This window comes from Medicago sativa, chromosome 4, assembly GCF_051527215.1.
Source record: "Medicago sativa cultivar Bolivia chromosome 4, Bolivia_mono, whole genome shotgun sequence".
Taxonomy (NCBI): domain Eukaryota; kingdom Viridiplantae; phylum Streptophyta; class Magnoliopsida; order Fabales; family Fabaceae; genus Medicago; species Medicago sativa.
Genome location: NC_140752.1, coordinates 85,470,100 through 85,485,861, shown reverse-complemented (window position 1 = coordinate 85,485,861; position 15,762 = coordinate 85,470,100). Strand labels below are relative to the sequence as shown.

General features: G+C 32.4%; 2 protein-coding genes across 3 annotated transcripts; both read left to right on the top strand.

Annotated features, from left to right (window-relative positions):
* Positions 1-279: 279 nt before the first annotated feature.
* LOC146933046 (glycolate oxidase-like) lies at positions 280-4,539 on the top strand. 2 transcript variants are annotated; one of them, XM_085704778.1, is made up of 12 exons: positions 280-556; positions 755-941; positions 1,052-1,176; positions 1,350-1,396; positions 1,632-1,709; positions 2,511-2,635; positions 2,726-2,792; positions 2,895-2,957; positions 3,054-3,123; positions 3,384-3,484; positions 3,681-3,785; positions 4,096-4,539. In XM_085704778.1, exons 2-12 carry the CDS (start codon positions 805-807, stop codon positions 4,279-4,281), a joined length of 1,104 nt encoding a protein of 367 aa, XP_085560904.1. In that variant the 5' UTR covers positions 280-556; positions 755-804; the 3' UTR covers positions 4,282-4,539. The 2 variants fall into 2 exon arrangements, with proteins under 2 accessions (XP_085560904.1, XP_085560905.1); XM_085704779.1 differs by lacking the exon at positions 280-556 and having other exon boundaries at positions 908-946; positions 1,053-1,176; positions 4,096-4,534.
* A 6,063-nt stretch (positions 4,540-10,602) lies between these two features.
* Positions 10,603-14,406, top strand: LOC146933045 (glycolate oxidase 1-like). Its single transcript, XM_085704777.1, has 12 exons — positions 10,603-10,705; positions 11,447-11,669; positions 11,785-11,909; positions 12,082-12,128; positions 12,211-12,288; positions 12,400-12,524; positions 12,628-12,694; positions 12,809-12,871; positions 12,971-13,040; positions 13,364-13,464; positions 13,675-13,779; positions 13,948-14,406. Exons 2-12 carry the CDS (start codon positions 11,533-11,535, stop codon positions 14,131-14,133), a joined length of 1,104 nt encoding a protein of 367 aa, XP_085560903.1. The 5' UTR covers positions 10,603-10,705; positions 11,447-11,532; the 3' UTR covers positions 14,134-14,406.
* Positions 14,407-15,762: the final 1,356 nt, after the last annotated feature.

Here is a 15,762-nt window from a genome sequence, read left to right as displayed (position 1 = left end):
TGCAGATGAGTTGATCTTTAGTTCACGCGCGGCCGTACAGAAAACAGACAGCCAATAGAAGACTCTGGATCACAACTTAATGGGCCTTGAATGATCAGAGAAAGGCCCATTAAACCAACACTATAAAAGGGGAACATTTGGATGTTTGATGGGACAGATTACAGATAGTGAAAACAGTGTATCATTCATTTACTTCTTAAAAGTGCTCTTGAGACTCCACCTAGGACGTCTCACTGAGCAGCTTACCTATTGTAATTAATTTGTTTACATACGTGAACACCTAGCTTCAAAGTAGAGTCTACTATTGTCTAAAAATAAGTAAAGTCTATTTTGGAGACAAAATCAATTCTTCTTAGAAAGCAACCAAATATGTCATAATCAATTCTACACATCCAGAATCAATTTTGGCCCTCTAGAAGTGAAACCAATCATACACAACAGACTATTTTCTATAATATACTAAGATTTTGTTGACTTTTTTCTTTGTATCATATTTTCTTCTTCATTCTCTTAATTAGTTCCATCTTCTTCCTTACTTCACTAGCCCAAATCACAGGTTCTCTCTTTCTTTCATTTTACATTTGTGTTGTTATTTTCATTTATTTATTGGATCATACTTTTTTATTCTTTGTTTTGTAATATTCATTCATTGTTCCTTCAGTATATATATGATCTAGTTGTAATGTATTCAGAGTAATGAATTTGGTTTGAATTAATGTTATTGAGTAATTGTAAATTTTAATTTCACTTTCAGAAGATCCTCTGGACATAACATAATAAAGTAACTTAACTATTAAGAAGATCATGAATATAACAAATGTGAATGAGTATGAAGCAATTGCAAAGGAAAAGTTGTCAAAGGTGATTTATGACTACTATGCTTCTGGGGCAGAGGACCAGTGGACTTTGAAAGAGAACCAACATGCATTCTCAAGGATTCTGTAATCTACTAACTATTTATATTTGATTGCCATCTTCCCTTTAATTTAAACTTGTGTGTTCTATTGAATTGAAGCCCTCGTTTCACTATCTATATCTATCTATAAAATAGGTTCAGGCCGCGAATTCTTATCGATGTAAGCAAGATAGATTTGACGACAACTATATTAGGCTTAAACATATCAATGCCTATCATGATTGCTCCTACAGCCTTGCAAAAGATGGCTCACCCTGAAGGTACTCACTGTTCTGCGTTACATTAAGATATTGCCCTTGCAATATTATTTTTTTTGTTACATTTTGTTAATACAGAAGCCCTTGATTCTTCATGTGTTTGACATTGAAGTTTATTATTTACTAAAATATAGAAAAACTTGTAAATTAAAACAAATAATGCAATTTCTCTGCAGGAGAATACGCTACTGCTAGAGCAGCTTCGGCAGCTGATACAATCATGGTTTGGTTTAGTGCGAAAAAGATTTTGTTAATATTGTATTTGGCTTTAATTTATATACATGATAAGTGTAAATATTTTTTACATCAATTATTTTAGATTCTTAAGAACTTCTGACTTTAACTATAGCTAATTCTAAAGTCACTTATATGATTGGTTGTTATTTGTTGACAGTGTATCAAAATTAAAGTCACTGTATTTACTAAGCAGGAGATTCGTTTTCATAATTTTGTGACAGACACTATCCTCATGGGCTACTTCCAGTATTGAGGAGGTTGCTTCAACCGGACCTGGCATTCGTTTCCTCCAACTCTACGTGAGTATTTGCCTTCATTTCTTCTTTTCATGATTTATTTTCTAAGAAGTGTGTCACTTGTCTAGTCCTTGAACACAGAACATTCCAAGCAACTTAGTTTAAATAATGAATCCACTTTTGATGTAGTATGAATTTCATATAGTTTTTGGGTTCCAATTGTAGTAATGCTTTAATAAGTTGGCAAATTAAGTCTTGGTTCCTGCATACTATCTATCCTATGTAGCATCGACACTTTAGGTTAAAGATGTGTCCGGCATCTGACACTGACCATGTGACTGCATCCAATCACTTCTTTTTTCTCAAATTATTACCAATGTCAATGTTTCAGTGCCTATGCCGTGTCTAGGCCCGTAGTAGTGTCGATGCTTCATCAGTACTGCCACATGGAAATTCATTGTTTGTATTTATTTACCTGTGATCACACATTAAACACAATGACATGATTTGGACCTTTGGATCAATATTAGACGATTCACATTCCAACTTTGGTAATTTGAGTTCAAAATATAAAGTCAGAATGTGAACGCGGGGAATTCAAACCGAGTGATTGTGCTATTGCAGGGAATTCGAATTCGATTATTACCATTATAATAGTTTAACAAAACATTTATTTTCCTTCCACTACATAACTTTTGACTTTTATGCAATAATTTCCTCTTCATTTTTTTTTATAAGTTCCTTTAATAACAAAATATTATCCTCCTTGCTTCAGTCACACTAGTATTAATTTGATTTTCTAAATTTTCAAATATTAATTTATTAGTGTTATCACCTAATTTATTTGTTAATTTCTTCTCTCAGCTGTTTAAAGATAGAAATTTGGTTACTCAGCTTGTTAGAAGAGCTGAAAATGCTGGTTTCAAGGCAGTTGTCCTTACTGCAGATTCTCCAGTTATTGGTCGTAGAGAGGCAGGCATAAAAAACAGGTTAGTAATCATTGGGAAATTTCAGTTGAATTATAAAGTCTTCTATTTTAAAATATATTTTCCGGATTTGTTTAATGGGCTTTTCTACAGATTTACATTGCCATCATACGTGAGAGTGAAGAATTTTGAAGGCATGGATCTTGAAAAGTTGGATAAGGTGTGTGATTAATATAAAAATCATATGGTTTATCTGTAATTCTCATCTTAATATTGTAAATGTTGCTATTTACTATTTGAAAAGTTGGATATAACCTTGCAGACTAAAGACTCTGGTCATACATCTGTTGTTAATGGCTTATATGACCAATCACTCACTTGGAAGGTGAAAGAGTTATATATAGATCTTTCATATATATGATTTCCTAATCTGTGACATTGAATGTGGTCTTAATATATACTATTGAAAACATTGTAACAGGATGTAAGATGGCTTCAAACAATCACTTCATTGCCAATCATAGTGAAGGGTGTACTTACTGCTGAAGATAGTAAGCATATCAAACGGATACATTCAAAAGTTTAATTTTGATCCACTGTTAGTGTAAATCTTTTTACATTGTCAATCAATCCAACTAATTGTATGTGGCTTTCAAAATAGTTTCAATGACAGTGTAAAAACTTTTTACATTGATAGTGCATACCAATTAAATCTTATATTTTGTTGCTATGCTTCCTTATCCATTTGATCTTTGTGAGAATTGTTTTTATCAATCCTAAATTTAATTCCACAACTATGCTAATAATGCAGCTAGGTTAGCTATACAAGCAGGGGCTGCTGGAATCATTGTTTCCAACCACGGTGCTCGCCAACTTGACTATGTCCCTGCAACTATTATGGCTTTGGAAGAGGTCTGATTTAGGTCTCAAAGGCTACCATTCTTGGTGTAATTTTAGCTATTTTTGTATTATGCATTAAGATTTCAAGCTGCTATCCTTTGAATCATTGTAAGGTTTCTTTTTCATTGCATTGTTTCCTTAACAATTGCATTTTTTTATTTCCATTTGTTGGAAATGATTTCCCTTTTCAATATATTACTTTGAATAGGTTGTGCATGCTGCAGAAGGAAGAGTTCCTATTTTTATGGATGGTGGAGTCCGCCGAGGGACAGATATTTTTAAAGCATTGGCTCTTGGAGCATCTGGTGTATTTGTAAGTATATTAAGGTCCAAATTTCATGCCATAATAATCGTATGTCATTACACTAAGAAACCAATATCAGTTACTGATTTGAGATCAAAACATTCAGATTACTCATTTACTAAAAAAAATAAACGATCTGGACGATTGATTTAGATCGGGCAGTCAAAGTCAGTAGCGGTGTCGCACAGTTACAGCAGGAAACCTGTTTTGAAATTAGATTACAGTCATAAAAATTTTAAAAAAAAAATTCTAATTACTGCTGTTAAAATTTTTTTTGGAGAGAAATGTTATTTCCAAATATTTACTTTTCATCTTGTAGATTGGAAGACCCGTGGTGTTCTCATTGGCTGCTGATGGTGAAGCAGGTGTAAGAAAAGTACTTAAAATGCTTCATAATGAGCTTGAAATAACCATGGCACTATGTGGTTGCCATTCACTTAAGGAAATAACTCGTGACCATGTTGTCACAGAGTGGGACCGCCCAAGAATTTCCCCAAGGTTATAAATTATGAGATTATACTTCTGTTGGAGCTTGAGGAGGAGTTACTCATCAAGAACCTGATATACTATATGAATTGTACATCTCCAGGATATCAGAATGCATATTCTAGTAGAATTTCTACACTCAGCGCTCATTCTTATCGATCTCAACTGATAATTTCTTCTTTGTTGAATATCTAAATTGACGTTACTATTCCTCAAACTTATTATTACATTGTTATTCTTCCATATTATTATATAACTCCATCCATTAACTGTTTCATACATGTGCAATGGCCCCAGATTTATTTGCGAATCCCTCCTGCCACTAGACACTTCCTATGACTTTGAAAACGATGTTACTTGCGAATCTGGCACATGGCAGACAGTCAAGCAGATGTTTGAAGTATGATAGCAGTGGTGCTTACAAAGGCTCATCTGTCACAGTGAGGTGTCTAACAGTGGGTATTTTTCTATCTTTTTTTATGCTCGATGCGTCTTGTATGGACAGTCCTGTCATAGCTATACAAGCTACCAATCATTTGAATGTGTTATTTGATGGTGTTTCTATAAGTCTCAGATGGAAGATAAAGATCCGTGAATGGGGTATTCACAATGCTTCTCATTTGTATTTGCATTACAAACATGCAATTAAATTACCTTGAGCAGTGTTCCTTGAATATTTTACGAGATTTCAATTCATAAAATAAATCGTATAGTATTTCTTTGTTGCACTGTAAACATAATCGTATAATATTATATTTTGTAGGGACTAAAAACAAAAATGTAAATATTTATAGGGACTAAAAACTAAATTAACCCAATAATTAATTTAAGTAAGAATGAGATATTTAATTTTAATTAAAAGGATAGTTTAGTCATTACACATTCAAAATCAATTTTGATTCACACTATCCAAACAATATTAACTCATAAGAATCACTTCTATTAAAGTGTATCCAAACATAATCAATTCGCATTCAACTCACTTTTAACCAAAATCAATTCTCTCAAACTCAATTATATCAAAATCAATTCTCGCCACCGCCCAACCAAACACACACTATATATTTCTAAGTTCCAACCAGACTTATCTCATTAGTCATTGCACATGATCCACTTTGGTAAAAGTGGATTCCCTCTCTATGAGAATTTATATAGTGTTCATTACATTTTTTTTTAAAAAAAAGGATCATTCTATCAAAATAAATGACGCTCTAGTCTAACATGAAGTATTTGCAAAATAATTTCTGCTAACATGTGAATTCATGAAACTTAAAAAAAAATCACTAAACTGGTCATATTTGTCATATTACTAATTTGCTAGCTTTGTTTGCGAGTTTTGAGGGGAAGGGAAGGAAAGGCTAAGGAGAGGAAGGGAAGGGAAGGGAGGGAAGGGAGAAAGGAAGTAAAACCTTCCCCTTGTTTAGGAGTTAAGGAAACTAACAAGGAAAGTAGATGGAGGGCTTATGTTATAATTTTACTATTTTACCTTTTTTTTCTCTTAAAATCAATACATTGTGTTATACTTTGTAATTTATCTTGTAATTTATTCAAAACAACTTATCTCATAAAAATAAAAAACAAATTATTACGATCTATTTTTAAAAAACAGCTTATTTATAAAAAAAATTATTACAATCTCTTTTTAAAAAACAGCTTATTCAAAACAACTAATTTATACAAAACAACTTATTACGATCTCTTTTCAAAAAACAGCTTATTCAAAAAAACTTATTTATACAGAACAACTTATTACAATCTCTTTTTCAAAAAACAGCTTATTCAAAACAGCTTATTTATACAAAACAACTTATTACTATCTCTTTTTCAAAAAACAACTTATTCAAAACAACTTATTTACACAAAACAACTTATTAGGATCTCTTTTTCAAAAAACAGCTTATTCAAAACAGCTTATTTATACAAAACAACTTATTACTATCTCTTTTTCAAAAAACAACTTATTCAAAACAATTTATTTATACAAAACAACTTATTAGGATCTCTTTTTCAAAAAACCGCTTATTCAAAACAACTTATTTATACAAAACAACTTATTACAATCTCTTTTTCAAAAACTGCTTATTCAAAACAACTTATTTATACAAAATAACTTATTAAGGTCTCTTTTAAAAAATAGCTTATTTATACAAAATAACTTATTACAATCTCTTTTTCAGAAAAAACTTATTCAAAACAGCTTATTTATACAAAACAACTTATTACGACCTCTTTTTAAAAAACAGCTTATTCAAAACAGCTTATTTATGCAAAACAACTTATTACAACCTTTTTTTCAAAAACAGCTTAATCAAAACAACTTATTTATCAAAAATAGCTTATTACAATCTCTTTTTCAAAAACAACTTAGTCAAAACAGCTTATTTATGTAAAACAACTTATTACGATCTCTTTTTGAAAAACAACTTATTCAAATTAGCTTATTTATCCAAAACAGCTTATTACGATCTCTTTGTCAAAAACAGCTTATTCAAAACAACTTATTTATGCAAAACACCTTATTTTGCAAAACAACTTATTCAAAATTTATTTTTGAAAAAGAGTTCGTAATAAGCTGTTTTGCATAAATAAGTTGTTTTTTGAAAAGAGGTCGTAATAAGTTGGTTTGTATAAATAAGTTGTTTTTAATAAGCCGTTTTTGAAAAAAAGGTCGTAATAAGCTGTTTTGAATAAGCTATTTTTTGAAAAGAAGTCGTAATAAGTTGTTTTGAATAAGCTGTATTTTGAAAAGAGGTCGTAATAAGTTGTTTTGTATAAATAAGTTGTTTTGAATAATTTTTTTTAAAAGAGGTAGTAATAAGCTGTTTTGCATAAATAAGTTGTTTTGTATAAGCTGTTTTTGAAAAAGAGGTCTGAATAAGCTGTTTTGTATAAATAAGTTGTTTTGAATAAGCTGTTTTTGAAAAAGAGGTCGTAATAAGCTGTTTTGCATAAATAAGCTGTTTTGAATAAGCTGTTTTTGCATATATAAGTTGTTTTTGAAAAAGAGGTCGTAATAAGTTGTTTTGTATAAATAAGTTGTTTTGAATAAGTTGTTTTTGAAAAAGAGGTCGTAATAAGATGTTTTGCATAAATAAGCTGTTTCATAAGTTGTTTTTGAAAAAGTGGTCGTAATAAGTTGTTTTGTATAAATAAGCTGTTTTTTGAAAAGATGTCGTAATAAGCTGTTTTGGATAAATAAACTGTTTTGAATAAGTTGTTTTTGAAAAAGAGATCATATCAAGTTATTTTGTCTAAATAAGTTGTTTTGAATAAGTTATTTATTAAAGAGATCGTAATAATTTAGTCATGTCTAAAATTGGAATTTTGAATTATTATGAGGGCAAAATTGTCAATTTGTATGTTTAACTCCCAAAACCCCCCAATTTGGGGGAACTTTAAAATTGGACAAATGAAACCCTTTAAAACCCCCCAAAATCTTTCCCTTGTTTTTTTAAAACTCGCATACAAGGGTGTCTCTCTCCACAAGCTTTTCCTTCCCCTCCCCTCCCCTCCAAAACCCAACTCGCAAACAAAGCCTGGGAAATCACTCTCAATATAGCAAACAACCACATATAGAATCTTTGGGAGAGATAATCAAGTTTATTGCTCGGTGGTTCCTTGAAGAAAATCAATTTCGATAAGATGAAACATGAGTTACAAAAACATAAATTTTTATACACTAAATTCTTAAAAAAATAATCGGCGTGATTTTATTTTGGCAGTATAATCATTAAAAAATTTAGTGCAAAGTGGGTGTAAATATATAGATTTGGTTCATGCTTCAACCCCGGACTACTGCATATGGAAAAACATTTGTTAGGAGAGATCAACCTCTTAAAATGATATCACTTAACTCGAGGTGATTGGTCTCTGCACTCGCGCGTAGGAGGATGCCTCTGGTTTACTTAAAAAAATGTATATCAAACGGAAAACCAGATCATCATTTGCATAAACAAATCATATCATATTTTTGCCAGAAAATTGTTGACATTAATACAACAACAACAACAACAACGCCTTATCCCACTAAGTGGGGTCGGCTACATGGATCAAATGCCGCCATAATGTTCTATCAAAGACCATTTTTGGATCCAACTCATTGACCTCTAAATCTTTTCTAATGGTTTCTCTAATAGTTTTCTTAGGTCTTCCTCTACCTCTTTTAACCTGACTCTCCTCCATTTGATCTACTCTTCTTACCACGGCGTCTACGGGTCTTCTCTCTACATGTCCAAACCATCTAAGCCTATTTTCTACCAACTTTTCTACTATAGGTGCTACCCCCACTCTCTCTCTAATGATGTCATTCCTAATCCTATCATGTCTAGTCTTACCACTCATCCAACGCAACATCCTCATCTCCGCTACGCTTACTTTACTCTCGTGTTGGCTCTTAACCGCCCAACACTCCGTACCATACAACATTGCCGGTCTGACTGCTGTCCGATAGAACTTTCCTTTCAGCTTAAGTGGTACTTTCTTATCACACAAAACACCTGAGGCTCTTCTCCATTTCAACCACCCAGCTTGAATACGATGATGTACATCAGCTTCTATTTCTCCGTCATTTTGTACTATGGACCCAAGATATCTAAACCGTGTAACTTGGGGTATGATATGATCTCCAACTTTCACCTCTAAGGTAGACCCACTTCTCCTTTTACTGAAGTTACATTCCATATATTCCGTCTTGTTTCTACTCAGGCGGAAACCGTACGCTTCTAAGGCTTGCCTCCAAGTCTCTAGCCTCCCGTTTAACTCCTCCCTCGACTCACCAAGCAAGACTACATCATCTGCAAAAAGCATACATCTCGGTGCTAACTCTTGGATGTGTTCCGTCAGTACATCCAAAACTAAAGTAAAAAGATAAGGACTTAGGGTTGACCCTTGGTGCAGTCCTATTGTTATGGGAAAATCTCCGGTATCCCCATCCTGCGTCCTCACACTAGTCGAAGCCCCCTCATACATATCCTGCATAGCTCTAATATAGGCAATCCTCACCCATTTCTTCTCCAGGGCTTTCCACAAAATCTCTCTAGGTACTCTATCATACGCCTTCTCCAAATCAATGAAAACTAAGTGCAAGTCTTTTTTATCCGTCCGATATCGCTCCATCACGCGTCGAAGTAAGTAGATCGCTTCCATAGTCGACCTCCCAGGCATAAAACCAAATTGGTTATCCGTAACGTGAGTCTCTTTTCTTAGTCTTCGCTCAATTACCCTTTCCCATAACTTCATGGTATGACTCATTAGCTTAATTCCCCTATAATTCGCGCAATCTTGTATATCCCCCTTGTTCTTATAGATTGGAATTAAGGTGCTTCTTCTCCACTCGTCCGGCATTTTCTTCGTCCTCATAATCTCGTTGAAAAGTTTTGTGAGCCACCCAATTCCTCTATCGCCAAGACTTTTCCACACTTCGATAGGTATGTTGTCCGGCCCAACTGCCTTGCCATTACTCATCCTTTTCAACGCTTCTTTCACCTCGTGCTCCTGAATCCGACGATAATAGTTATAGTTTCGGTCCTCCTCTCTGATGTCCAACCTGTTAGAGTCTGGTAAGATCTCATATCCTTCGTTAAATAAGTTGTGGAAATACTTCTTCCATCTATCCTAAATATCTCTCTCTTGCACCAAAACTATACCCTCTTCATCCTTAATACACTTCACTTGGTCCAGGTCTCTTGTCTTTTGTTCTCGTCCCTTCGCAAGCTTGTATATAGATTTCTCCCCCTCCTTGGTACCTAAAGATTGGTATAATCCTTCAAATGCTTGAGTTCTCGCTTCGCTCACCGCCTTCTTAGCCTCTTTCCTAGCTATCTTGGTGGGAATTTGTATTCAGTGAAAAACAGCAAAAACGATCCTCATGGATGGTCCACACGTGGTTGTCTTAACTCTTTTTATATAACTAATCATATTTGTCACTTTTACGTTCAATTTCTTTATTTATACTTTCTACTTGACTTCTTAGAGCATCCACAATGGAGACTCTCATCTTTAAGGTCTTAAATGGGTCCCACATTGACACATCACTTTTTAATAATTTTTTAATAATAATACCTAATAGGTACTCAACCACTCCAATGGAGATCCTCTAACAAAAGGTCTAATTGGGTCCCACCAATATTATTTATTTAATACACTATCTATTTTAATACACTTTTTAATTATTATTTTAATAAAAAAGTGATGTGGGCCCATTTAAGAATGAGGTCTTAATTTAGACCTTGCATCTTTTAAGACACTCACTTTTTTTTCCCACAATGGGGGTACCTATTAGGTACCAGGTCTTAAATGGTGAAGACCTCACCATTGTAGATGCTCTTATAGTCTCTTTTCTATCATACTAAAATTTTGTTGACTTTTTCTTTATATCATATTTTCTTCTTCATTCTCTTAAATTAGTTCCATCTTGTTCCTGACTTCACCCGCCCAAGTCATAGGTTCTATCTCCCTTTCATCTTACATTTGAGTTGTTATTTTCATTCTTCTTTTTAGCTGTTGCTATTTCAGTTGTATACTATCATTTATTTAATGGTTCATACTTTTGTATTCTTTGTTTTGTAGCATTCATTGTTCTTTTAGTTTTGCGTCTAAGATCACATGGTTTATCTTTGTGGTATTGTTTTGAGATTAATAAGTTTAGGAAGTTTAATTAAGGGTATTGTGCTCTAGAATGAGCTTCCCATTTGTTTATTACGCATAATATAATCAACTATTGTTAGTTGTTTTCAGTTTTTGTTCTTCTAGCTAGTTATGTGTACGTTATTTTGTTCCTCCTCTGCTAGGTTTGTTGTTTCCGTTTTCCTTCAGAAGTCTAGGAGTGGTGATCTGTTGACTCCAAGAGTAATTCTGAGATGAATTACTCCGTTTAATAACTCATTATAAATAACAATTTCATTAATCCATCCGTTGATTATTGTCATAAGATATTAATGATTAAACACACAAAGTTATATATAAACTCCGAAATTCGGAGCTATGTAATCTAATTATAGTATCTACTTAGGTATTCTAAAAACTTATTATGCATTCATTTGAAATTATTTAATGAAGTTTGAAACTATTTTGATCTTTCTTTTAGAAGATCATGTGGAAATACATAACCAAAAGTAACTATTGATTTTGAAACGGTCAAAGTTAGTAATAAGTTGTTAGATTAATATTTTTTTCTCCTTCATCAGGGTTTGAATCAGGGCCCTCTTGCTCCTTAACCATTGACTCAAACCAGTCGACCTATCCAACCCCCTAAAGAAAAGTAACTATTAAGATGAATATAACAAATGTTACCGATTATGAAGCTATTGCAAAGGAAAAATTGTCCAAGATGTTTTATGACTACTTTGCATCAGGAGCAGAAGATCAGTGGACTTTGAAAGAGAACCGGAATGCATTCTCAAGGATTTTGTAATCTACTTAATTTCCTACAAATTATTTTATTCTGAATTTCATCTTCCTTTTAACCTTGTGTGTTCTGTTAAATGAAAGCCCTTCTTTCAATATTTGTGTTTACCAAAAACAGGTTCAGACCACGTATTCTTATGGACGTAAGCAAGATAAACTTGACAACTACAGTATTAGGCTTCAAAATATCAATGCCTATCATGGTTGCTCCTACAGGCGCGCAAAAGTTGGCTCACCCTGAAGGTGTAATTGCTATCAAACTCATTTGTTTAAGATAATGTCATTGCTTCATGTATTTTTCCTATTTTTGTTATGTAATAAAGAAGTCCTTGATTCTTTGTGTTTGACATTGAATTTTTTTAGTACAATATAAAAACACTTCTAAATTAAAACAAATCATGCAATTTTTATGCAGGAGAATGCGCTACTGCTAGAGCAGCATCAGCATCAGGCACAATCATGGTTCGATTTCTATCATATTTATTAATAATCTACTCAAGTATACCTGGGAGATTCATTTTCATAAGTTTGTACTTTGTGACAGACACTATCCTCATGGGCTACTTTTAGTGTTGAGGAGGTTGCTTCAACCGGACCTGGCATTAATTTCCTCCAAATCTATGTGAGTATATTGCCCTTATTTCTTGTTTTTATGATTTTATTTTCAATGTTGTGTGTCACTTGTCTCTTCCTTGTTGAACACGTTATTTTGTTTGTTATTTTCTTCACTCAGTTGTTTAAAGACAGAAATATGGTTGCTCAACTTGTAAGAAGAGCTGAAAATGCTGGTTTCAAGGCAATTGTTCTCACTGCAGATTCTCCTGTTCTTGGTCACAAGGAAGCTGACATAAAAAACAGGTTAACAATCATTGAAAAATTTCATTTGAATTGATAAGTCTTCTATTTTGAAAATATAATTTCCTTCAATAGTTTTGAACAATATTTATAAAGTTTTGTCCAGATTTACATTGCCATCATACGTGAAAATGAAGAATTTTGAAGGCATGGATCTTGGAAAGTTGGTTAAGGTGTGTGATAAGTATGAAAATTTTAGATCAAATATTTTTTTGTTGTTGTTTTTGTCATCTTAAACTTGTTACCGTTGTTGTTTACTATTTGGGAAATTGGATCTAATCTTGCAGACTGAAGGCTCAAGTCACACCTCTGCTGTTAATGGCCTATATGACCAATCACTCACCTGGAAGGTAACATTACAATATAAAGAACTTTCACATATAGGATTATCTAATCCGTGAAATTGAATGTGGAAATCATAATATATACAATGGCAAATCTTGTAACAGGATGTAAAATGGCTTCAAACAATCACCTCATTGCCAATTTTAGTGAAGGGTGTACTTACAGCTGAAGACAGTAAGCTTATCAAACATAAATTATGATATTGAATTTTGAAACACTGTTAGTGTAAAACTGAACACTTATTAATAAATCAATACCAATCGTATGTGTGGCGTTGAAGACAGTTGTAACTGAAGAGAAACATACTTAATGACCGAACGATTATAACAATTGACACCACAAAAACTTTTTATATTGACAATGTACAAACTCTTTAACTGAGAGTGCGTTCCAATTAAATCCTGCATTATGATGCTATGCTGCCTTATTAATTTGATCTTTGTTAGAATTATTTTTATCAATCTTGAATTTAGTTTAACAATACTCTAATAATGCAGCTCGGTTAGCTATACAAGCTGGAGTTGCTGGAATCATTGTTTCCAACCACGGTGCTCGCCAACTTGACTATGTCCCTGCAACTATTATGGTCTTGGAAGAGGTCTGATTTGGGTCTCTAGTGCTATCATTCTTGGTTTAATCTTAGCTAATTTTGTATGATGCATTAAAATTACAAGCTGCTATATTTTGAATATCATTCCAATATTATTTTTTTATTGCTTTGCTTCCGTACTAATAACAAATACATTTTTTTGTTTCCATTTGATGGCCCTGCAGAATAATTTATTTTTCAATATATTACTTTGAATAGGTTGTCCAAGCTGCGGAAGGAAGAGTTCCTATTTTTATGGATGGTGGAGTCCGTCGAGGGACAGATGTCTTTAAGGCACTGGCTCTTGGAGCATCTGGTGTATTTGTAAGTATATGAAAATTTGATGGACCTAAATTCCCTAGCGTAATAATAGCACACACACACATGTGTACACTACAATCTACTAAGTTCAAAAATCTTTAGTAGTGTATTATTAGAGAGATGATATATCAATATATTTATATATTTACTTCTCATCTTGTAATTTGTCAGATTGGAAGACCAGTGGTGTTCTCATTGGCAGCTGATGGTGAAGCCGGTGTGAGAAAAGTACTTGGGATGCTACATGATGAGCTTGAAAGAACCATGGCACTATGTGGTTGCCGTTCACTTAAGGACATAACTCGTGACCATGTTGTCACAGAATGGGACCGCCCAAGAATTGCTCCAAGGTTATGAGTATACTTTATAGTGTTTGAGCTTGAGGAGAGGGGGTACTCATCAAGAAACAGTTGAGATAAGTTTAAGAGACTTGCATTTTCTCAATTGACATTCATCCATACACCGAACTTAGATGAATTTGTTAATCACATGCTTCAGAGATTTGATTATCTAGTATCATTGTATCAATTGTTATTTTAGGACAATTATCTACTATCAATTGTATCGTATCATATTTGGTCGAATAATTGTTATTTTAGGACATTATTATACTTTCTTTGTTTCATACAATTTAATCGTGGACATCTCCAAAGTAAGTTTGCATTATTGATACCAAACGATCAAACTCATATTTTTATATAATACATGAATTGAATCTTTGACTCGTGCTTTACAATCTTTTTTTGACGTGATTTATGGGACAAAATTTACTTTCACAATATGAGAAAGACCAATTATTAAGAAGTTAGTTAATATCTTCCTTAAAGAAAGAAATTAGTTAAATAGATCGTAGGAATTAATAAAGTTCTAATTGAAGTTACTTAATTGTAACATATTAGTTTTTTAAGTTTTTATCATATTACTTTAATTGTAGAAATTAATATCTTCCTTAGACTAAATTATATCCGAAGTCTTTTAACTTACTTAATTGTAACAAATTAGTTCTTTTAAGTTTTTATCAAATCACTTTAATTTTTTATTTATTTAATTGTAACAAGTTGGTTTTAACTTAAGTTTATTTTGTCCGTAAATAAGTCAAGTATTTATTACTCCCTCCGTTTCAAAATGAGTGTCGTTTTAGGTGTTTACACACATATTAAGAAATGCAATGATTAAGAGAAAGAGAATGGTTATTTTACCAAATTATCCTTATTAACTATTGGTTAGTTTTAAAAGTAATACTTTGGAAGTAGTGTGCAGAGTATTAATTGGAGGGTACAATTGAAAAGAAAAAGTTATTATTGCATTGGAAACTGAAGGCGACACTCATTTTAAAACAATTTTTTTTAGCTAAAGCGACACTCATTTTAAAACGGATGAAGTATATTGATATTGTACGATAATATAGGGATGAAATAGATGAGAGAGACATAATAATATGGCTTAATACATCCCCAAGTCCCTTAACTTATTTTTTCTTCTCACTTCAGTCCCTTAACTATTAAATGTGTCAATTTGGTCCTGTAAGTCCTCTTCCGTTTACTTAGTTGGTCCAATTTTATTAATTTTAAATCCCTACCATTGGATCAAGGAAGTTCATCATATCTTACTGTGTACCACCAACACTTAAGTATCTGAAATTTAATTTTTAAAAATAATATAAATCCATTTATATTAATTTATAAATAAAAAAAATCTAAAAAAATGTAAAATTAATTTTCAAAAATAAAAAAATTCTAAAAAATTTGAAAAAATTGGAAAATTAATTTTCAAAAATAAAAAAACTTAATTGTAATTTTTTTATTCCATTTGAATTTTCTTTATTAAAAACTTAATTTAATAAATTTAAAACATTAAATTAAATTATTATTATTTTCTTCTTTTCCGCCTCTCTCTTCTCTGCTTTCTTCTCTTTTCCAGAATCATTCTTCTATTCTCTTCTCTTTTCTCCCTTCCTTCTTATCTTATTTTTTTCTCCATTTCTCT

Excerpts from the sequence above, each read along its gene's own strand:
- LOC146933045 (XM_085704777.1), top strand. The coding sequence starts at position 11,533 with ATGAATATAACAAATGTTACCGATTATGAAGCTATTGCAAAGGAAAAA. Across the intron at positions 12,289-12,399 it reads TTAATTTCCTCCAAATCTAT|TTGTTTAAAGACAGAAATAT; the intron begins GTGAGTATATTG and ends TTCTTCACTCAG. Across the intron at positions 12,525-12,627 it reads GAAGCTGACATAAAAAACAG|ATTTACATTGCCATCATACG; the intron begins GTTAACAATCAT and ends AGTTTTGTCCAG.
- LOC146933046 (XM_085704778.1), top strand. The coding sequence starts at position 805 with ATGAATATAACAAATGTGAATGAGTATGAAGCAATTGCAAAGGAAAAG. Across the intron at positions 942-1,051 it reads CATGCATTCTCAAGGATTCT|GTTCAGGCCGCGAATTCTTA; the intron begins GTAATCTACTAA and ends TCTATAAAATAG. Across the intron at positions 3,124-3,383 it reads TGTACTTACTGCTGAAGATA|CTAGGTTAGCTATACAAGCA; the intron begins GTAAGCATATCA and ends CTAATAATGCAG.